Source organism: Eumetopias jubatus, unplaced genomic scaffold, assembly GCF_037043125.1.
Source record: "Eumetopias jubatus isolate StellerSeaLion01/CBP00866 unplaced genomic scaffold, mEumJub1_p1.0 scaffold_6, whole genome shotgun sequence".
Taxonomy (NCBI): Eukaryota; Metazoa; Chordata; class Mammalia; order Carnivora; family Otariidae; genus Eumetopias; species Eumetopias jubatus.
Window position 1 is genome coordinate 86,189,690 of NW_028274812.1, and position 25,081 is coordinate 86,214,770.

The window sequence follows — 25,081 nt, forward strand, 5'->3', positions numbered from 1 at the left end:
AAGGCATTAATAGTATGTGAAATAAGCCAGACAGTGAAAAACCAATACTATATGATCTCTCTTATATGTGGAGGGAAGAAGAGAAAGAAAGAGAGAGAGAGGGGGAGGAAGAGGGAGAGAGGGAAGGAGAGAGGGAGGGGCATAGGGAGAGCGGTAGGGAGAGAGGGAGCAAGAAAGGGGGAGAGAGGGGGAGGGAGAGCAGAGAAGAGAAGAGAAGAGAAAGAAAGAGAAAAGAAAGAAGAAAAAAAGAAAATCAAGCTCATAGATACAGAGGACAGATTGGTGGTTGCCAGAGGTAGGGAGTGGAGGTTGGAGAAATAGGTAAAGGGAGTAAAATTTTATTTAAAAATAAAATAAATAGATAAATAAGCAAACAAATGATAGGAAGCTAAAAAAGAATCTTTGTGGGGATCCATCAGCACACAAGAGAAATAAGAGTTGAAGTATTTGGAGAATAGAATGCTAGAGAAGTCTAGGGCACAACTAAAAATAAACTTTCTTGCTTCACAATCGTGCTTAAAGTTTATAGACACAAAGATTTGGGTTTCTACATGTTTTCAAATTTTAGTTCCTATAGGAACTCAAAAGCAGATTTGAATGCTGATACAGTCTTCCTTATTTCAGCCATCAGCATTTAAATATAGTCCTTAATAGCCTTTAATGGAAATGTGCATTTGTATGGGACATAGAGATATAAAATGGATGCATTTTTAAAATTTTATTTTATTATGTTATGTTAATCACCATACATCAATCATCATGAGTTTTTAATGTAGTGTTCCATGATTCATTGTTTGCATATAACACCCAGTGCTCCATGCAGTACATGCCCTCTTTAATACCCATCACCAGGCTAACCCATCCCCCCACCCCTCTTCCCTCTAGAACCCTCAGTTTGTTTCTCAGAGTCCATAGTCTCTCAAGGTTCGTCTCCCCTCCAATTTCCCCTCCTTCATTTCACCCTTCCTACTTTCTTCTTTTTTTTTAACATATAATGTATTATTTGTTTCGGAGGTACAGGTCTGTGATTCAACAGTCTTACACAATTCACAGCACTCACCATAGCACATACCCTCCCCAATGTCTATCACCCAGCCACCCCATCCCTCCCACCCCCCCACCACTCCAGCAACTCTCAGTTTGTTTCCTGAGGTTAAGAATTCCTCATATCAATGAGATCATATGATACATGTCTTTCTCTGATTGACTTATTTCGCTTAGCATAAATGGATGCATTTTTTAGTCACTTTTGAACAAATCCACTTTCATCCTGACAGTGTTTTGAAGTATCTTACCTGTTCTCCTTTATCCCCTTTCTGACCAGGTGAGCCTGGAGTTCCTGGCAATCCTGCTTCTCCCTGAACAAAAATGAATTCTGTGTTATCAAACATTCTGTCACATTGAGCTAAAGTTTATAAATATGAAGGTGACAATAGTAGGATAAAGCTTTACTCTCCTTTGAGCTGATGTTGGTCCCTCTGCTATAATGCCCTTCCCTTGCTCAGGAGGTTCAGTACTCTCCCTCTTCCAAATACCATCTCCTCCATGAGACTTTCCATGGAATGGGACACATGATGCTCCTCTATGCCCCCAGCACCTTGTACTTGCCTTTCTCATGGAGCTTATGATATAGTATTGGTCGCTAGAAGAAATGTAATGTTCCTCTAAACTTTTACCTCACCCCTATATCTACTCGTCCAGCCAGGAGTAAAGTGGTAGCTGAATGTGTTGTCTCTAAGGGCATGTAGTAAGTTGCGGTACTAAGGAACATTCTGCTCTAGGAACCAGGGCTAGTTTTTTCTTTCCCTCTTTCCTTTCCTCAGGTATGGGCATAGAGGAAAACCACCATCAAGAAATCACTAAGCCTCCTTGTAGCACAGCCTCATGACTGCCATTAACATTCATAAAAGAAGTTTATATAGGTCCATGGGACCACTCTTCCTGACCAGGGGACCATACTGGTACAAGTGAAGCAAATTCTTTAAGTAATATTTTCTGCCTATTTCCTACAGTATCAGTACACAACAAAGAAATATTATATAGAGTATCTTTGTGTATGTGTTAAAGAGCAGGCATTGTTTTCTTCAACTGTGAATTCCCAGAACGGAAGCGTATTCCCAGCACATGCTAAGTACTCGATATTTGTCTGTTGTATAGGTGGGTCTCCCCTTTACTTTCTATCCATTATATTTCACAGCCTGGAAAGAAAGTCTGATGGCTTTAGAACCATCCAGAAAAAAAATCCAGGAAATCCTACTCCCACTTCCCTTCTCTTAATCTACCCCAGTGATGGAGTGGCTTATGTATTTGATTCAAATAGCCCTAAAGGTCAAGACACATTCTGTGCACCAGGGCCACATCCAAGGGGCTTGGCTCACTTTGTGTAGTGGCTTTTCAGTGGGCATAGATTGAAACTAGCAAACCTTGTTTGGAATGCACTGGCACCGGTCTTGAAGTTCCTGCTTTGCTGGGAGATAGGCAGACATTTTGCTGGTGTGAGCAGGTAACAATGATGACGCAGCACTTCCATAGCCATTCTCTGGACACTAAAACCCAGAAAAATGATTAGGGTCAATTCCAAACATTCTAACATCCTGAATACTGGCTCCCACCAAACTAGGGATGACTCAACTTGCCTGTAAGAACTGCCTTCTAATGAGACAGAAGTTGACACTAGTATGTGAAAGTTTGTAATGCCTTTGCTCTTTCACTAGGCCCCCGATGTGTTTTATTACACTGACAACATGTTAAAAATGTGCTAAAATGTTGGTTTGTTGAGGAAGTCTAAAGCTATTATAAATGACTTTATGATGAGTACAGTAATATCAAACAATAACTGTCTTGTTATAATAAAATAGTTATACATATTACATCTGTGTACGTGTTTGTGGAACAAAATTTTAAAATAAAAGCAAGCAACGTGAACTTTTAGAACATCGTTTACTTCAAGATGATTGTAAAGGCTTGTAAAAGTAGAAAATAAATTCTTTTTACACTCTACGATGGTATAGATTTAATTAAAGTATATACTAGTCTTGGTCTTTAAAGTCCATTGTCCTTTAAAGTTATTAAAATGTCTCCATTGTAAAAGACTATCAAATCAAAACCAAAAATTCACCAAGTGGTGAATTTTATACTTAAGCAGTGGGTTCAGAACATGTGGGATAACATGAAGTGAAACTTAGTTACAAAGCAATGAACTTTTTTTCTCTCAAAAATAAATCCAGACGGGGAGGATAAATAAATACATCCCTTCCTCTCCACATCATTTACCAGGCTCCTCACCACAGTCTGTAACTGTGAATTTGTAATTTTATAAACTTACAATTTCATAACTCTGAATTTTCAATTTAGGGGAAAGAGTTCAGACATTACTTTGTATGCTACAAATCATATAGGCTTGAAAAAGTATTGTCAGGATACAAAACTGAAAGATTGTCAGCGGTTATTTATTATGGTGAGACTACCATTGATAATTACTTCCTTCTTTGAATTTGGCTGTATTTTCCAAGTTTTCTATAATAAACATACATAATTTTTTTTAAAAGATTTTATTTATTTATTTGACAGAGAGAGAGAGAGAGAGCACAAGCAGGGGGAGCAGCAGAGGGAGAGGGAGAAGTATGCTCCCCGCCAAGCAGGGAGCTCGATGTGGGGCTCAATCCCAGGACCCTGGGATCATGACCTGAGCCCAAGGCAGACACTTAACTGACTGTTTTTTAAAACAAAAAATTCTTTTGAAAAAAATGGGTAGCACTCTAATGCTTGTGAAAACAACAAAAACTGTAAGAAAAATAACACCCAGAAGAAACACTGGGACTAGTTTTCTGTGTCCACCCTAGGTCTATCACATTTACTCTCTCCAGATTTAATAATTGGCTATTCTGTTATCTTAGTAAATTTCCAAGTCCACAAGTCTAAAAGTCATATTAGAATGAAATGTGATTATCAACAGAATAGTCCATTTATCTCATATAATTTGATATGATTTTCCAGCGACTTCCGGCTCTACCAGTTACCACTTAGATGACCAAGACCAAATTTGAGTTCATAATTTTGGTCTGGATAACTAATTTACTATATTAAATTGGGGATTTAAATGACTTTAAAAAAGTATGTCTCAGGATTCACTATAAAACTTTCCACACTCTCCAAAAAGTGCCTAAAGGGAACATAAAAATGTACAAAGTAAGGACTCTTCCCTTCATAAAACCTCTGGTTTTGATTTGATGCATATTTAGTTAATTGGCCCTACAAATTTTAATCACATTTCTCATTTATTTTCAACAAATGTTGCTGATTTTCTTCTTCTGTCTATGTCTGTAGTCATGAAACTTTACAGAAATAGAAAATCTAATTAATAGAAGAACAGAAGTATATTTACACATGATCTTGAATAAATTTCACCCTTGACCATGCTATAAAGTATTAACTACAAGAAACATGTCTAATTTGAAATTCCAGGATAAAGTTACATTTTTAAACAAGCACATTAAAATTTTCTGAATTCAACACATTTTTCAAAAAAAAGTTTGTGTCAGAATTATAACAGATGCACTTAAATGGTTTTCATATAATTATTTATCTTTCAAGCTATACACTTCCATTTGTAAAATGTAGCATGTTTCTATTTTCCGCCACTCATTAACAGAATGGTGATGTCCCTTCAAATAATTATCAGCAGGAAAATAAGCAGGCTTTTGTTATTTTTTCCTTAGTCAAAGATGAATTCCTACCTTATTTTCCACAATTTTACTCCTAAATAATCTTTTTAAGATATGATTAATTTTTCTTCCATGATTTGTGAGGCTATGTTATTGCTTTTAATAATCAAACCACTCCATCAAATCCATCACCTATACTTCCTTAAACGATTTTCTCATAACTTGAATTAAAAATGTCTATTATGTGATGATACAGAGTAAAAAGTACTGGTCAAAAATACAGTATTTAGATATATCAAAACATTGTTATGTTACTTTTCAACCAGGAAAAATTATTAGTTTAAGAGCTCTTACATCCTAAGGGAATAATTAATTAAAAAAAAACTTTTGGAGAATTAACATCTTCAAAATTTAAATACGTGGCTCCAGGAAGTATAGGTATTTCAAGTCTGTAGATTGACATTATAAATTATCTTTTTAGATATTTATAGAAAAATATTTGGCTGGCTTTCATTTTACTTGGAATGAGAGCCATAAACTGGGTTGGCGATATGCTTTATAAAACCAACTTTTACATAAGCAAAACAAATAATTTTGAGAAACTTAGCTATGCTTTGAATCAGTCACATTATTATTCTACTACCCACAGTGAGTGACAGAAGTTAAAAATATTTTTGAATTACTAAACTAGCAATAAAATTTTCATATTGGATGGCAAGTATAAAACTTCTGGGAAATCTAAAATGCAAACAAAAATGTTTTCACCTTTTACTTTTCATATGTTTTTTCTATAAAATTTTATTGAGTTAGTCCCTTTTAAACACCTTTTTGTACCATCTGCCTCCTTTAATAGTTGATAAGTCAACAAGTCAAGAAACAATGTTTTGACTATCTTCTACAAACAAAGCACTAGGAATTAAAAAGAAGAGCATGAAAGTATAACTCCCCTCAATGAGTTTAAAATGCAGTTGAATAAATTAAAAACAAATACAACTAAATTTAATAATATAAGATAGCATATATGACCATTATAATGAGAGATAGGAAAAGTACTGAATTTTTTTTAAATGGAAGATTGGTATAAGAAAGCAACAATTGTACAGTTAGGTTGGGAATATTAAGAATGGAGGCTAAGTAATTGAGTTTATGTTTTGTTGCCAAAAGGGAATGACCAAAGGCTTTGAGGAAGAGATGAATAGAGGGCAGGGAATGTGCCTTATTCATGTCTGTTATTGCCTTGTTTTTTAGCACAATGTCTAGAAGATCAATGTTTTTGAATAATTAATGTTTAGTGAGAAAAAGTAAATGCATATACAAAGCAATGATTCAGAGACTTACTCTGGTTATGCTGGAAAGGAAAAGGTCTAGAGACGGGGAAAGCAGTTGACATGATAATGCAACAATCTAGGCATGAGATAAAGGTGGACCAGGTCAGTAACAGGGAAAAGGAAGATGAAAAGTCTATCAGAGGGTGACTGGGTGACTCAGTCGGTTAAATGTCTGCCTTCGGCTCAGGTCATGATCCCAGGGTCCTGGGATCAAGCTCCACATCGGGCTCCCTGCTCAGTGCAGAGCCTGCTTGTTCCTCTCCTTCTGCCCCTCCCCTCTGTGCATTCTCTCTCTCTCTCTCTCAACTAAATAAAATGTTTTTAAAAAATCTATCACAAAAGAAAACTATCCAGGATGGATGACAGGCTAGAAGAAGAAAATGAGTAAGAATAAGGTATGATCACAGATTTAAAAATCTCTGCCCCTGGAAAATAATGATGCTACTGTCAGAACACAGTTCAGGGAGAAAGTCATAAATTCTCTCTTATTTATGCTGAGTCCAAAGTGAGGACATACCATTCCCAAAGTTCAACACAAAACACTGGGATTCAAATTGTGTAAAGAAACTATGTGAGAGCGCTATGAGGGGTCTCTTACTTGGAACAAATTACTCACCGGGTTCACAGAAGATATTCAGTGCTGTCCTACATGTGCACTCTACAGACTAGGCAACTGGCATTCTATATTCTTCACAAGCCAAAAAAATTAACTTACCTTAGTATCTGATATTTCACAACATGTTTCTTGAGCTAGGAAGTTTGAGTTACAGTAGATTTTAAATTGGTGAAGTTCAATCTATTAAAAAAGTAGTAATAAGACACATCATTAGTTTTCTTGAAAGTCACATTTAGGCACTTAAGAACTGTGGTAACTTAACTGGAAAGATAAAAGAAGCTAATACAAATAAATTATTGGTAGATATTTTTAATGTTTTTATTTAATTTAGGATTCATGATTTTATGGACCATGTGAAAAAGAGACATGGATTCAATTATTGAGATAGATCTCTAGATAAAGGAAATCAGGTAATGAAAGCAACTGCAAATCTTTGCTACTTATTTCATACAAAAAAAGAAGTATTTAATTAAAGAGAGGTATTGTTACACATTGTAAGAAAGTATGCCCACATATGAGAAATATTTCAAAGTAAAAAATTGTGGAGAAAAAGTAAAGTCAAAGGTATGAACACACGATGGAAAAGGCTTTCCCAGTAGTTCCAGAGCTCTTATTTGAGGCACTGAAACAGAAGCTCACTTCTCAATAAGAGGAAAAAAATAGTATTTAGTTTTCATCTATATTTCATGGATTCTGTCTGATATCTATGGATTTTATACTATATTGGGATAACCCTGAGCAATACTCACAATCTTTTTACAAAAATAATGAATTCCTTCTATTTGCTTAGCAGATTCATATTTTTTTGGCATTGGACGTGAAATAAAAAGTGATTCAAAAAAGTACAATCATGCTGTTAAATGCAAGATTAAGCAACCATGTGAGAAATAAATACTCCAGACCACTGAAAAAAATTAAATAGGATAGATGTGTAAATTGTCTATTTTAAGTTACTTTGTGGTTGCAAATTTAATAATTTAATTAATAATTCATCGTACAATGATGTCACATATCACATAGGTCAGGAACAAACTCTTCCCTCTCTCCTCTCCTCCTCCTGCCTGCCCTTCTCTCTTTGCCTCTCTCCACCTCTTCCTCTGTCTCCCAGTATTACAGAGCGAGATTATGTATTACTTTGATGTCAATAAGTATGTTCTATAGAAAGATCCAACTGTTGTATTACAATAATTAATCCTACCATAATGGAAAGCAGATATCTTCAGTGAGTTCTAAAACTCTACCCAACACCAAAAAAAGCAAAAAAGGCAAAAAAAAAAAAAAAAGGCTGTAACTATTACTCTACAGTGTACTGAGATGAACAAAATCAATTCAGCTCATAGAAAGTGTTAAGAAATCCAGACATCTTCTGAATTCATGAGCAGCCTAAGATTTGCAGCCAATGCAAAATTCTGAGAGAAAATGAAACTTATTTATTTTCTATAACTTTTTGCAAGGTATTGAAATTAACTTTTGTTTATAAAATTTAAATACACTATCTTACATAGTTGAATGAAACACCATGTAGTAACATATCCATTATATAGAATGAAGAATGGGGACTCCAATTAATGAATATTCTTCTTAACGAAAACTAATTTAACATTATCATTGTTACCAAAATAGTCAGTAAATATTAAAATTTGATTATGTACCATCCATTGTACTAGGCCCTTTATATGAATTATTTTAGTTAACTGAAGATAGATGATCAATTTTTGATGGATTAGCAACTAATCAAGTACCATGACATTGAAACTACAATCCTAGTTTAATGATGCTTTCTTATTCATTAGTTACTCTGGAATCCTTCACTGACACAGTGCTTTATGAGGACAATGTTTAGGGCCAAGTCTATACTGGCTCTTGTCACACAGAATTTGTTAAAAAAAAATCCTTTATACAGTTTTGTCACCTATTTCTTTCTCACAAAAGTAACTAGGTAGTATACATAAAATAAATTATTAGAATTTTTTTCAATAACATACATCCAGAGTAAATAAAACATTTTCACATTACAACAGATCTTATGAATCACAGAGCTTGCATGGAGATGATGAAAAATTAGTCTACTTAAACTTTTAGTAGGACCAAGAATCTTTATAGAATAAAATATGTATTTTATTTGCTTAACTGAAACACTATCTCATAAATAAGCTGCATCATAATATGGCTTTAATTTTTTTAAGTTTTGTCTTTTTTTCATTTAGTTTTTTACATTTTAATTCTAGTATAGTTAACATACAGTGTTGTATTAGTTTCAGATGTACAATATAGTAATTCAACAATTCTATACTTTACTCAGTGTTTATCGTGATAAATGTACTATTAATGCCCTTCACCTATTTCACTTATCACCCACTCACCACCCCTCTGATAACTATCAATTTCTTTTCTATAGTTAAGAGTCTGTTTCTTAGTTTATCTCTTTTTTCCTTTATTGTTTTGTTTCTTAAATTTTACATATGAGTGAGATCATATGGTATTTGTCTTCCTCTGACTGGCTTATTTCACTTGGCATTATACTCTCTAGATCCATCCCTGTTGTAGTGAATGCCAAGATTTCATTCTTTTTTATGGCTGAATAATATTTCATTATATATATGGTTCCTATATAATATATGTATATTACATATAAATATAATTTATAATATATAATATATTATAAAATAATTATATATATTATATATTAGTTATATACATATATATTAGTTCCCTTAATTTTTTAAAGAACCTCCATACTGTTTTCCTCAGTGGCTGCATGAGTTTGCATTTCCACCAACAGTGTACAAGGGTTCCTTTTTCTTGGCATCCTTACCAACACATGTGGTTTCTTGTGTTTTTTAATTTAGTGATTCTGACAGGCGTGAAGTGATATCACCTTGTGGTTTTGATTTGCATTTCCCTGATGATGAGTGATGTTGAGCAACTTTTTATGTGTCTGTTGGCCATCTGTATGTCTTCTTTGGAGAAATGTCTGTTCGTATCTTCTGCCCATTTTTTTAAATTGGATTATTTGTTTTTTGGGTGTTGAGTCTGATAAGTTATTTATGTATTTTGGATACTAACCCTTTATCAGATATGTCATTTGCAAATATCTACTCCCATTCAGTAGGCTGTCTTTGAGTTTTGTTGATGGTTTCCTTTGTTGTGCAAAAGCTTTTTTTTAATAAATGAAATCACAATAGTTTATTTTTGCTTCTGTTTCTCTTGCCTCAGAAGACCTATCTAGAAAAAAGTTGCTCCAGAAGAAGAAATTACTGCCTGTGGTCTCTTCTAGGATTTTTATTGTTTCAGGTCTCACATTTAGATCCTAATCCATTTTTAGTTTATTTTTATGTATGGTTTAAGAAAGTGGTTCAATTTCATTCTTTTGCCTGTGGTTGGCCAGTTTTCCCAACACCATTTGTTGAAGAGGTTGTCTTTTTCCCATTGCATATTCTTGCCTCTTTGTTGAAGATTAATTGACCATATAATTGTGGGTTTATTTCTGGGCTTTTTATTCTAGTCTATTGATCTATGTCTCTATTTTTGTGCCAGTACCAAACTTTTTTTTATTACTACGGCTTTGTAGTATATCTTGAAACCTGGGATTGTGATAACCTCCAGTTTTGTTCTTCTTTTTCAAGATTGTTTTGAGTATTCAGGGACTTTTGTGTTTCCACACAAATTTTAGGATTATTTGTTCTAGTTCTGTTAAAAATGTTATTGGTATTTTGACAGGGATTGCATTAAATCTGCAGATTGCTTTCGGTAGTATGGAATTAAAAATATGTCTTCTCCCAATCCATGACCATGGAATATCTTTCCATTCGTTTGGATTATCTTCAATTTCTTTCATCAGTGTTTTATAGTTTTCAGAGTTCAGGTCTTTCACCTTCTTGCTTGATTCCTAGGAATTTTATTATTTTGGTGCAAGTGTAAATGGGATTGTTTTTTTAATTTCTCTGTCGGCTACTTCATTATTTACATACAGAAATGCAACGGATTTCTATATCTTGATTTTGTATCCTGTAACCATACTGAATTCATTTATCAGTTCTAGCAGATTCTTGGTGGAGTGGTTGGGGTTTTCTATATAGGGTATCATGTCATCTGCAAATAGTGAATGTTTTACTTGTTCCTTACCAATTTGAATGCTTTTTATTCTTTCTTCTTGTCTGATTACTGTAGCTAGGACTTCCAGAACTATGTTGATAAAAGTGGTAAGACTAGACAGCTTTGTGTTGTTCCTGAAATTAGAGGAAAAGCTCTCAATTTTTCACCATTAAGCATGAAGTACAAGGTGGGTTTGTCATATATGGCCTTTATTATGTTGAGGTATGTTCCTTCTAAACCTACTTTGTTGAGGGTTTTTATCATGAATGGATGTTGTACTTTACCAAATGCTTTTTCTGCATCTATTAAAATGATCATAAGTTTTTTATCCTTTCTATTGTTGATGTGATGTATCACATTGATTGATTTGCAAATATTGAAACACCCTTGCATCCCAGGTATAAATCCCACTTGATTGTGGTGAATGATTTTGAGGATTTTTCTATTTATGTTCATCAGAGATATTGGCCTGTAGTTCTTTTTTTTAATTTTTTAAATTTAAATTCAATTAGCCAACATATGTACATCATTAGTTTTTGATGTAGTGTTCAATGATTCATTAGTTGCATATAACACCCAGTGCTCATCACATCATGTGCCCTCCTTAATGCCTATCACCCACTTACCCCATCCCCCCCACCTCCCTTTCTGCAACCCTCAGTTTATTTCCCTCTCTGATTTCTTCCCACTCAGTTTTCCCTCCCTTCCCCTATGATCCTCCATGCTATTCCTTATATTCTACATATGAGTGAAACCAGATGATAATTGTCTTTCTCTGCTTGACTTATTTCACTTAGCATAATCTCCTCCAGTCCCATCCATGTTGATGTAAAAGTTGGGTATTCATCCTTTCTGATGGCTGAGTAATATTCCATTGTATATATGAACCACATCTTCTTTATCCATTCATCTGTTGAAGGGCATCTTGGCTCCTTCCACAGTTTGGCTATTGTGGACATTGCTGCTATGAACATTGGGATGCATGTGCCCCTTCTTTTCACTGTATCTGTATCTTTGGGGTAAATATCCAGTAGTGCAATTCCTGGGTCAAGGGGTAGCTCTGTTTTTAACGTCTTGAGGAACCTCCATACTGTTCCTAGAGTGGCTGTATCAGCTTGCATTCCCACCAACAGTGTAAGAGGGTTCCCCATTCTTCATATCTTCGCCAACATTTGTTGTTCCCTGTCTTGTTAGTTTTAGCCGTTCTAGCTGGTGTAAGGTGGTATCTCATTGTGGTTTTGATTTATATTTCCCTGATGGCAAGTGATGTGGAGCATTTTTTCATGTGTCTGTTGGCCATTTGGATGTATTCTTTGGAGAAGTGTCTGCTCATGTCTTCTGCCCATTTCTTGATTGGATTATTTGTTTTTTGAGTGTTGAGTTTGATAAGTTCTTTATAGATCTTGGATAACTGGCCCTTTATCTGTTATGTCATTTGCAAATATCTTCTCCCATTCCATAGGTTGCCTTTCAGTTTTGTTGACTGTTCCTTTGCTGTGCAGAAGCTTCTTATTTTGATGAAGTCCCAATAGTTCATTTTTGCTCTTGTTTCCCTTACCTTTAGAGATGTGTCTTGCAAGAAGTTGCTTTGGCTGAGGTCAAAGAGGTTACTGTCTGTGTTCTCCTCTAGGATTTTGATGGATTCCTGTCTCACATTTAGGTCTTTCATCCATTTTGAGTTTATCTTTTTGTTTGGTGTAAGAGAATGGTCGAGTTTCATTCTTCTGCATGTGGCTGTCCAATTTTCCCAGCACCATTTATTGAAGAGACTGTCTTTTTTCCATTGGATATTCTTTCCTGCTTTGTCAAAGATTAGTTGACTATAGAGTTGATGGTCCATTTCTGGAAACTTATTAACTACCAAGACTGAAATAGGAAGAGGTAGAAAATCTGAACAGACCAATAACAAGCAAGGAAATTGAAGCAGTAATCAAAAACCTCCCAAAAAACAAGAGTCCAGGGCCAGATGGCTTCCCTGGGGAATTCTACCAAACATTTAAATAAGAAAAAATACCTATTCTACTGAAGCTGTTTCAAAAAATAGAAATGGAAGGAAAACTTCCAAACTTGTTCTCTAAGGCCAGCATTAGCTTGATCTCTTCTTTTGTAAAGTCTTTATCTGCTTTTGGTTTTAGGGTACTGCTCTCATAGAATGAATTTGGAAGATTTCTTTCCTCTTTTGTTTCTTGCCATAGTTAGAGAAGAGACAGTATTAACTCTTTAAATGCTTGGTAGAATTCACCTGTAAAGCAGTCTGGGCCTGGACTTTTGGGGGGGAGTTTCTTGATAACTGTTTCAATTTCATTGCTGGTAACTGGTCTATTCAAATATTCTATTCCTGCTTCAGTTTTGGGAGTTATAGGTTTCTAGGAATTTATTGATTTCTTCTAGGTTGTCCAATTTGTGGCATATGATTCTTCATAATATTCTCTTACAATCGTTTGTATTTCTGTGCTGTCAGTTTTTATTTCTCCTTTTTCATTTGATTTTGTTTATTTGAGTCTTCTCTCTCTCTCTCTCTGTCTCTCTCTTTTTTATGAGTGTGGCTAGAAGTTTATCAATTCTGTTGCTCTTTTCCAAGAACTAGCTCCTGGTTTCATTGATCTGTTCTATTTTTTTTTTTTTTAGTTTCTATTTCATGTATTTCTGCTCTAATATTTATTATTTTCTTCCTTTTGCTGCTTTTTGTTTTGTTTGTTCTTTTTCTAGATCCTTTAGGTGTAAGATTCAGTTGTTTATTTGGGATTTCTCTTGCTTCTTGAGATAGGCCTGCACTGCTATAAACTTCCCTCTTAGAACTGCTTTGCTGCATTGCAAAGATTTTAGACTGTTGTGTTTTCATTTTCATTTGTCTCCATGTATTTTTTAATTTCCTCTTTGACTTTTTGGTTGACCCATTCATTTTCAGTAGCATGTTATTTAACCTTCATGTATTTGTGTTTTTCCATATTTTTTCTTGTGGTTGATTTCTAGTTTCATAGCACTGTGGTAGGAAAAGATGTATGGTATGATTTTGATCTTTTTTAATTTGCTGAGATTTGTTTTGTGGCCTAATATGTGATCTATTTTGGAGAATGTTCCATGTGCACTTGAAAAGAATGTGTATTCTGCTATTTTAGGATGGAATGTTCTGAATATATCTATTAGATTTATCAGGTCCAATGTGTCATTCAAAGCCTTGTTAATTTTCTGTTTGGATGATCTACTCATCCAAACAGAAAGTGGGGCATTAACATTCCCTATTATTATTGTATTACTAGCAATTACTTCCTTTATATTTGTGATGAGCTGCTTTATGTATTTGGGATCTCCCATAATTGGGTACATAAATATTTACAGTTGCTATATCTTCTTGTTGGATTGTTCCTTTTGTAATTATATAGTGTCCTTCTTTGTCTCTTGTTACATTCTTTGTTTTAAAATCTAATTTGTCTGATATAAATATTGCTATCTTTTTTTTCACTTCTGTTTGCATGATAAATGCTTTTCCATTCCTTCCCATTTTCAATATGCACGTGTCTTTAGGTCTGAAATGAGCATTACCTTGATCTCTTCTTTTGTAATGTTTTTATCTGCATTTTGTTACTTGTTTTATGATTGTTTTTGTAGTTCTCTGTTCCTTTCTTCTCTTTCTTTATTCTCTCTCAGTTTGCTGGCTTTCTTTAGTGATATACATGGATTCCTTTCTCTTTATTTTTTGCATATCTATTAGTGGTTTTTGATTTGTGGTTTGTGGTTACTATTAGGTTTGTATATAACATATTATGCATATAACAATCTATATTAAGTTGATGGTTGTTTATGTTTGAACCCATTCTTTACTCTTTTCTCCCTCACTTTTTAGGTATATGGTGTTATACTTTACATCCTTTTATTTTGTGAATCCCTTGACTGATTTTCATAGATATAATTGATTTTACTGCTTTTGTGTTTTCTCCTTTTCCTGCTCCTACTTATGCTCTTTCCTTTCCATTCATTCTCTCTTATAGGGCTGGTTTTGTGGTCATGAATTCCTTTACCTTTTGTTTGTTTAGGCAACTCTTTATCTCTCCTTCTAGTCTGAATGATAGCCTTGCTCGATAGCATATTCTTGGCTGCAGGGTTTTCTTTCCACACTTTGAATATATATATATATACATATATATATAATCATGCCACTCTCTTCTAGCCTGCAAAGTTTCTGCTGAAAAATCAGCTGACAGCCTTATGGGATTTCCCTTGTATGTAACTATTTTCTCTTGCTGCTTTTAAAATTCTCTCATTATCACTAATTTTGCCATTTTAATTATGATTTTAATTATGAAGTGTCTTGGTGTGGACCTCCTTGGGTTGATTTTGCTGGGCACTCTCTGTGTCTCCTTGATCTGGATTTCTGTTTCTTTCCCCAGATTCAGGAAATTTTCAGCTATTATTTCTTCAAATAAATTTCTTGTCCCCTTTTCTCTCCCCCTTCTGGAATCCCTATAATGTAAATATCATTATGCTTGATGATGTTACTGAGTTCCCTAAGTCCTGTTCAGTTTGATTGCTTTCCATTACTCTGTCCTCTAGGTCACTGATCCTTTCTTTTACTTCCTCTAGTTAGAGTTTATTCCATCTAATGTATTTTTAATTTAAGTTATTGAGCTCTTCATCTCTGATTCATTCTTTTTTATGTTTTCTATCTCTTTGTTAAGGGTCTCAGTGAGGTTTTCCACTCTTTTCTCAAGTCCAGTGAGTATCTTTATCTTTATCACCATTACTTCAAATTCTTTATCAGGCATATTACTTATCTCTATTTCATTTAGGTCTCTTGCTGTCATCTTGTGCTGTTCTTTCATTTGGAACATATTCCTCTGTCTCCTCATTTTGGTTATGGCTTTAATTTTACCCTCAAATAAAGTAAGATACCTCACTAAACTATGAAATGATTGTAACATTATAATTTTTACATTGTGTCTTTTTAGAGGACATGCCTGATATTTTTCAGCCCCAGGTTCTGGGTTCAATTCTTTTCTTGGGTGAGAAGTTAATGAGACACAGGACACAACCTTCAACCTTCAGAGGGTGAGCTCTGAGCCTGAACCCTGCTCTTGCAATAAGTAATTCCTCTCTCACTGCCATCTCCCCACAAAGGTTCTGAATTTATTTCAGTATGTGCTTAGTTCTTTCAGTCCTTGAAAGAGAGCCCACTTTGCTCTCACTAGTCTTATAAGAGGTTCCAATCCCAAACTCCAGTCCCAAACTTTAGTACTTGTAGCAGGTGCCACTCTCCCATACTGTTGTTAGAATTCCTTGAATTGACTCCCTATCTACCTACACTCCACCTACTGCTGAAAGTTACATCTTTGATGTTCTAACTGTTGGTCTCCACGTCTTCCCTTGCCTTTGGAGAGAACTTTCTGAAAGGTCTGTCTAGTATTGTTGTGTTATAATTAATACTGTTATTATTGGCAGACTCCATTTACCGATACAGACTTTGATCCTTCCATTAGCCTTCAAGATCTCTAAGACAAACAGGATTTTTTTTTTTTTCCATTCTCTCAGGCCAAGGTTGACGGAGTGTTTGGTCCTGAATAAATAAATGAATATACAGGGAACTAACCACATACTAGGCATTACTGCACATGCTCTATACAACTGTAACTAGGTAACTCTACCAACACTACTTTTTAACTGAGGATACTGAGACTCAGATAAATTAACAGCTAACAAGATAAATTAGCAGATAATTACAGTTAAGTAGATGAGCTAAGATTTACAACCCCGTCTGTCTGATTCCCAAACCAGCTCACTCTCCACAGTGCCATGATGTCTTGCCTCCATGATTGGTTTTTCCTACTCTGGCCTATTTTGCTGATCATCACTGAGCCCTAGTTATGGCATTCTCACTGATTTGTTCATTGTTTCTAAGAGAAGATAGTTTAAAAATATTTTATTGAATATATATTTATACATATACTATATTTATCCATCTATTAATCTTCTGTCTATCATGATTCCTTCCACAGGGGCATTTAGAAAAAATACACTGCCCCAATATGTATTTGTACAGAATTGTACTTTTGAAAAAAAAAACTGAACATGCATTAGCAATTCCTATTGGTGACCTGCATTCAGGTAATTTTTATGGGTTTTCTCATCATTCTACCTATAAGAAAGTCTGAAGTCATGAAATTTAAAGATATCTCACTATTTTAGGATTTTTTTTTAAGATTATAGGCCTTCTTCTCTAGGGAAATCAATAATAAATCTATTATCACCTGAACACCAAATATGATTTTTAAAGGACCTTTTTATCTGAAAGGTATTGCTAGCCATTTGTTCTCATCCAAATGACCTACTGACACAATTAGTAGCTACGTTTCAGTCCAACAGAATCTTGAAAACAACTATAGGCTTTTGAGAAATAGTCTGCAATACGAAACTGCTGCTATTCTGAGGATGAGTAAACAGCCTATTGTTCTTGAGTGGAAACATCAGATAATCTGGGACCATTTAATTTAAAGTTCATCTTTTCCCAATCTTTTCTATTCAAAACATATATGCTTATTCAAGCTGCCTTTTTGTATCATATGGTGCATTTTTACTAGAATTTAATTGTAATAATCTTATTTTTTAATGCATGACCTAGTTCTTTTAAATTCACATGCTGAAGAAAATAGAGAGAAGATAATATATGTGAAAATACAGTTGGAAATACATAGCTATGCTTCACACATCTGATGGCTAATTTAAACAGTGTTGAGAAGGGAATGTATTACATAGTAATTAAAGGAAGAAGGTTTTAATAAGGTATCTAATTTAGAAACTTTACTAGTTCTATTTCATAACCAACATCACAACTCACGTCCACAGGCTTGCCATCGGAAGCTCGTGCAGCGATAACAGTCCTTCCACGAAGGTCCACAGGGTCCTTTTCGTCTATATGCTGGCTTGCAATTAAACTACAATCCATATAGAGTGAAATGCCCCGGGATTGTATACCAATGCCAAGTTTATGCCACTGACGATCAAACAAAGGACGGAGTTCTCGATTTTTAAAAATGTAGTTCAACACATCTCCCTCAGGAGCTCGGAACATAAATTCCACCACTTTCTTTCCACCATCAACTACTATAGAAACCTGCAAAAATGCAAATTAGCATTAAATGTTTTAAAACCAGTGTTCAAAATTACTAAAGCACACAAATTAAAAAATTAGAGATACATGTTGGTATAATTGAGGCACTTAGTAAAATGTTTTAGATGATATCTGTGTCTACCAGATTTGTTAATACAAAAGAACAGTAAATATCCAGCTACAAAAATGTTTTAAATATGGGGCATTCTGGTGAATGTAACATGTTCCTTTCTTGAGAGAACATCTGAGGGTATATATTTATATGTATGGGCATATCTAAGTGTGTATATATATATGTATATATATATATATATATATATATATTCTGTATGAGTAATTCAAGAATTAAATGTTACTTAATTTAAAAAGAATAAGAATAGGATCACTTCTCTTAGCATGGAAACTGAGATTGACTTCTTGAAACTCTGATGATTTGCATGGTGCAGAGAAAATGTCTTTTCATAAAGGATATACTCTTAATTCAGTTCATCTTTCCTTCATAAAATTGTGACTGTATTAACAGATTAAAAGATCAGTGAAATGAAAAACATCTCAGTGGATATGTATAGAAAGAAACACAAATGTAAAGTGCCAATAAGTAATACTGAGGTTCATCTCCCCCCTCACCTGGAGTCCTTGCATGCTCATCTTTCTGCCCGTGTCATCTCTTGCACAAGTATTCCTGGTTCCTTCTCCCTGTGCCCCATTTTAGGAAGCTGCCCTTTCTATGCTCCCATAGTCCCCACCCAACTCTGAGCTTACCTCTACCACTGCACCTGTCACACTGCGATTATGCTCTAGTATATTGTTCTCCTAGATGCCATCCCCTTAGACCTTATGCTCCTTAAGAAAGGAATTACACTTTTAAAAATCTCTTCTCTTGGTCACTAACTCGCATGTAGCATGTGTTCATTAACTTTTTATTGATGGAATCAATATTTTTATCCCACCTCTTCACTCATGACAGACTTTCAAATGAAACAACGAATGAATTATTTAAAAATAATACATATCAGGAATGATAGGAGACAAAGGAGTTATTAGTGAGGTGGACTTAGTGTCAATGAAGCAGTTTTGAAAGAAGGGTCATTTGAGTGTCTTTAGACAAAATATGAATCATATTACAGATCTCAGCAAGATCATCCTATGAGAATACTTGCATGTCCCTGTTGATGATTCCTCTAAACGAAAATCCAGATACTAGATCTGCTTCCAAATTTGTGCATACTGTGCCAAGATTCACCTGGCATAACCACATAGGCGAAAACAAATCAGCACAACTCTACAGTTCCTGACCTGTGGTATATTCTGTTGGTTTAAAACCTGCCACAGGAACCACCGTTCCTTTTTGGTGCTTCTTCGTATTCGAAACATAGCTGCTATGGCGTACTCATCAGGAAGGCCTTTGGGAAATATCTTACTGGGGAAGGAAAACAAAGAATTATTGTGAGAACACTGAGGATGGTGAGGAAAGAAAATCTAGGTATGAAGTTCTTTGTAACACGATATTTCTTTCCAATCACAATAAAATAGAGTCTCTAAAATGGAATTTTCTCTATAAAGTCACCCTTACTAAATTTCACAATGACCATTACTGTACTGCTTTTTTTTTTTTTTTTTAAGATTTTATTTATTTATTTGACGGAGAGAGCGAGAGGGCACAGGCAGGGGGAGCGGTGGCGGGAGAGGGAGAGGCAGGCCTCCCACCAAGCGGGGAGCAAGATGCGGGGCCCGATCCCAGGACCCTGAGATCATGACCTGAGCTGAGGGCAGACGCTTAACCACCTGAGCCACCCAGGCGCCCCTTTTACTGTACTGCTTTAAGTAACATTGTTCATTAAAAAGCAAACAGAATGCTAATTCCACTTCCGGTCTGACTCCGGTGTCTTTGCTGAGAGTCACACTGAGCTGCGAGCTGCTTCAGGTGAGTCTTTAGGAGTCCGCACCATGGCGGAAGACACCAAGTCCAAAATCAGGAACTACCAAACTGTCTCTTTTGACCGCTGCTTCCCCGAACCAGAACCAGACCAAGAACGGCTGGCAGAACAGCGGACTTCCACGGCTAAAGGAAGTGATGTCTCCATGTGTGGATGGTACTGGCGTGTGGACGGTACTGGCGAGTGGACAAGTCCTTCTGCCCCATAGCCTGAATGTCAGCCTGGGACAACCACGGGGCAGAAGGCACATCTCCTGGGAAGATCCGAACTGGCTCCCCCTACCTCTACTTTGTCTTCCATCCTTCTCCCAGTTTGGTGAAGGGGGACCTGGGTACATGGTGATCCCCACCCTGGGATCATGAATCTGGCTGAATTAATAACAAATCCTCATTGGAAAAGTATAAGACCTTATATGTGTAAAAGAGCTGGATGGGCAGTCAAGAAACCAGGGTGGAAGTAGTACTTTGACCAGTAAGAAGGACTTCAGAGTGACGGTTTTTTTTCCATTTTGTTTTATGTTATTAAACTGACTCCCTTCTCCATACCAGACAACAGAGTGAATGACTATATAAAATAGCCTCAAGACCCTGTATGTGCTAAAATGTATCTGTATGTTCCCCTTTGTTATCTATACAATTTCAAAAAATTTTTCTTATGTAATTTTTGAACTACATAAAAATATTATAATAAAAACTCTTGTGGGGGCACCTGGTTTATCAGTTGGTGAAGCATGGGAGTCTTGATCTCACGGTTGTGAGTTTGAGTCACACATTGGGTGTAGAGCTTACTTAAAAAACAAACAAACAAACAAACAAAAACCTTCCTGTGTACCCAAATAAATAGATAACAAAATAATGTGGCTTTGATGCCTGCCATTTCTCTTTGGGACCACCTACAAACCTCAAGGTGAGCACAGGTATAGTTGAGAGGTGATGTCAAAACATAAACATCCAAATGACCATTTTGAACTAGTTAGTTGCATCCAAACTCCTTTTAAAAAGGAAACCTCAACCCACACAGCAAGTCCCCACTCCACCCCCACATGCAGTAATTTGTGTCTCCATCTTTCTTCTAATTTCCTGCCTCCTTTTCCCCACTCTCCACCTTCATGCTTTTGGGATCATATCTTTATTTCAAGTGTTCTGGAATTTGACAATACTATTTCCTGGGATTTTGCTTCTACTCATTGTATTGAACACATCTTTGAATATGGATTGCACAGTACTGAAAACAAATTTTGTAAGTTTTTATTATTTTTTCTATACAATCTTCCCTTTTCCTCTCTTTCAGGAACTTGTTTTTTAGACAACCATTTAACACCTACCTTAACAATCTATTCTACTATTCTACTTTCTGGGATATTTCCTTGATTTATTTTCCAATCCATCCATGCAACACCAATTTTTGTTATTTTCTTATTACCAGGATTCTCTTTTGTTCTTTTTAAAAAATTATCCTGAATGCAATATTTTTAAATCCCTGATAAAATCAATTAGGTGGGTTTTTTAATGTTTCTCTCTGCATCCTTGAATATCTTCATTTCATCCAGTTAGTTTTTCCTGTTTGATAGTTTGGCCTCTCTCTTCCATGCTGGAAGCTACACTCTAATTTCTGATGGTTTTTTATAATCCATATGTAATTAAGGATGAAGCACTGAACTTTGATTGCAAGCTTCATGTATGTGTCACAGTGTGTCACTGAACAACTTCACTGCATAGCATGATCAGCTGGTGGATTTCACTACAAGTTCCTCAAATGTGAATGTAGAAAGATTAGTTCTCTAAGGACATTCAGTTTCTCCAAAGAAGAATCTTTCTACGTCCCACTTGGTAAAGAGTATTCACCTGGATGCAGGCATTCTAGAAGCAGAGCGTGTATGTGGGGGTTCTACAGTTCGGTACAGAATTTTGCTTCATCCCTCTGTTTTTGGTGCCATGCCTCTTTCCTGCCTTCACTATCCTGCTTACCTTGCATCTGGAGGCTCTCTGGCTCAATTTCTCTCAATAATAAGTCTAATAAACCTCTCACCTTTTGTCTGGTTGTATGAGGAAAAAAGTACACTACACCCACACACACATCCCTCACCAGTTTCTGCACAGGCTGGTTCCCCCAAGTGATAAGTCTCTCAGGTGTCCACGGAAGTCAACTGGCCCACATCTCACTAGCCAGCCCAGCAATACATAGGTTCTAACATCTTCCAACTGCTTTTTGTCTTCAAAGAATGTATTGTAATCTTTCTTTCTCTTTCGTTCCAAATCCCTTTCTACAGTCAATTTTGCATTTTAGAAGGTTAAAAGTCCTTTCAACTCTTCAACCTCTCCCTCTCCAATGCCCCTTTGATCTTGGTTTACAAACATAAGCATATCCTCCCCCTGCTACAAAATAGACAAAACTTCCTCCAACCTTGCTACATCATTGTATCACCCTCTCATCTATTCATCAACCTTCTTACATGAATATCTTAATATCTGCACTGTTACTACCCACTTAGTCCTTAACTCTCTTGCATTCTAAAAGCATTTCCAATCAGCTAATCTACTGGCCCCTTCTCAATCCCCATTCTCCTCAATCCTTCTAAAGGTTTTAACACTGAAGATATCTTTTCCTCATTGATATAAACCAGGGGTCACAACCACAGGCCTATAGGACCCAGCCAGGAAACTGGAATGTAAGTTTCCTGAGGTTCGTTGTCTATCCTATTCACTTTCTTGTTCCTGGCATCTAGAGCCGTGCCTGCACAAGGTGGGTACTCAATAAGTATTATTAAATGAACCAATTAGTGGACTGAATTCAGATATAAACTACCTAAAAAAAAAAATACAAAACAAAAACCACATGGCCCTCTCAGTCTAGCTTTGGGTTTTCCCCTCTTGGATAGAAATATGCATATAAGAAAATTTCACTTTCCTCTTAAGACTTTTATAAAACAAAACAAAACAAAACAAAACAGGGGTGCCTGGTTGGCTCAGTTGGTTAGGCGTCTGCCTTCTGCTCAGGTCATGATCCTGGGGTCCTGGGATTGAGCCCTGCATTGGGCTCCCTGCTCAGTGGGGACCTTCTCCCTCTCCCTCTGCCACTAACCCCTGCTTGTGCTCACTCTGTCAAATAAATAAATAAAATCTTAAAAACACACATACACACACACACACACACACACACACACACACACACACAAAAGGAAGTGAGTTAATAAGAGCAACCGACACCCATCCTCATGTACAGGTCACAAGTGTGACCTGGGGAAAAATAAGAGCCCAACCCATCTATAGGGGGCAGCTGCTGATTAGCTCCAGCCAATTGTTACCTTATGGGAATGTGGGCCCAGTGTTGCCAGATGATCCTATTTTTCAAGAGAAGCCAAATTACTCAGATTTTTATCTGAAAAGTTTAGAGTTTTCATTTTGTCAATCGACTCAGATTTTTTATAAACACTGTCCAGACCAACACTGTGCAAATGAAGTAAAAACAGTGACTGCTTATGTTGGCACACTTGATGTGACAAAGCAAAAAATCATGAAAACACCTTTCTTCTTACTAGTTAGGATTTTGGACATAAAGTCACCTGTCACATCTCTTCATGAGATTGCAAGCTTTTTGAAGGCAAGGAAGCATTTCATGTATCTTTGTATCATCTACAAAGCCCAAGTGCAGTGCCACCAGGGCACTCTATAACTGTTTGTTAAGTGAATGAGTGACCTAGCAAATGAAACGGATGCACTTAATTTTGATAGAATTATTTAATATTTCATATTTTAAATAATTCATATTTCATAAATACAGTTATTTTTCAAAAATTTACAATCTAATTCAAAATTGAAAATACATTTCATGAAAGGTTCCTTCTGTAACAAAAAATAATAAACCAAAATACAAAATATTATTAATATTAATAATGTTAATATACAATAAATACAGTCTTAATACACTGAAGTAAATTCAGTTATGTTTACAGAAAACCTGATTTTTTCTTAGTCTCAGTTTATAATGGATAAAAATCCTTATAATTACTGTATTTTCCTTTCAATAATTCTTGCTCTACTTTCAAAGCCAAAAATGATTTTGCTTGCCAAAATTGTAAATTTTGAAGGAAAATTTCTCTATTTTAAAAACAATATATTACAAAATGTATCAGCTCTTACAGACTATGTTTCTTGTTTATACCACACAAGCATACTTAATGTGACACAGAATAATTTCACTGGGTCTGCCAAAGTTTCTATTATAAAAGAGGCCATATTGGATTACTGGTCTGTTACCAGAGAGATATAATGACAGCTCGCTATGCGTAAGATATCCATGCTTGAATATTTTTGAATGGAGTGTAATTTCCTATAAGAAATTCTATCCACTTCTTATTCAGTGATATTCCCATTAAGAAAAATATTGTTGATTCTTACTTGCCAAACTAATTCATATATATATATATATATATATATATATATATACATATATATATATATATATATATGGCTAGAAATTACCATTGGGATATTTTCTACCTTCCCTCCATTTCATACACATTGTATATAGTTCAGTGCTGTAAATGGAAAATTCATCCACATAAATTAATACTAACCTATATTTGAAGAGCTCAAAATTTAGTGAAATTTATGTGTAATTAATCCTTTATTTCCCATTGTCTACTTTTCTTCACATTAATGAAAGTCACCTAAATATTCATGGACAAGTGAGAGCAGAAATATACCAAATAAACAAAATGTTCAATCTAAAATCAATTTTTTTAATGTGACTAAGTCACTGAGAGCCAAACTAAAGTCATTCCAAATTATCCAAAGGTGCCAAAGGAAACTTGCTGCTTGCAGAGTCCTCTTTATACTTAGCGCCTGAGAGCACTAGTTCTAGATATAATCTGGAGTGTCTCTGAAGCCTTGTAATTCACATATTTTAGACTCCTTTGAACTTGTAATTTATTTCAGTGTTGAAAAAAATCTAAAATATAGTTTTCACCTGCTCTCTGATGTTCTCTATGTATAGCAGCCCTCTGTTCAATCATCAAATTTAAAGAAACACTATTAAACTCTAAGGGAAGTGGCAGAGGATCAGAAGTAGGGCTCCTTATAACATAGTATAGCTTTGGCACAAGGCAACGTCCAGCTCTGAGAACCAGTGAGATTTGACCCCGCTAAAAAACTGATTTCATAAAGATTTTAACATTACAGTACTTCCCTCTCAGTGTTAAAATTAAGAGAGATTTTTAAATTTTCTTCTTTATATTTTCACTACTTCCTCAGTTTTTACAGTGAGCATCATAAATTGTATTAATGGTCATTTGTAAAACAACACTACTATTTTCAGGTTAGAAAAAAAAATCCTGTCTT

The 25,081-nt window shown here is 35.3% G+C and overlaps 1 protein-coding gene and 1 pseudogene across 1 annotated transcript in view; one reads left to right on the forward strand and one right to left on the reverse strand.

Annotated features, from left to right (window-relative positions):
• Positions 1-25,081, reverse strand: part of COL19A1 (collagen type XIX alpha 1 chain) — a 311,655-nt gene that overhangs the window by 262,386 nt on the left and 24,188 nt on the right. The window contains exons 4-8 of the mRNA XM_088023753.1: positions 19,102-19,225; positions 17,533-17,808; positions 6,708-6,788; positions 2,424-2,546; positions 1,296-1,358 (exon numbers count right to left, since the gene is read on the reverse strand). Of these exons, the coding sequence (XP_087879879.1) occupies positions 1,296-1,358; positions 2,424-2,546; positions 6,708-6,788; positions 17,533-17,808; positions 19,102-19,225 (667 nt within the window). The remainder of the gene's footprint in view (positions 1-1,295; positions 1,359-2,423; positions 2,547-6,707; positions 6,789-17,532; positions 17,809-19,101; positions 19,226-25,081) is intronic.
• On the forward strand, positions 19,753-20,084 carry LOC148164102 (cytochrome c oxidase subunit 6B1 pseudogene; annotated as a pseudogene).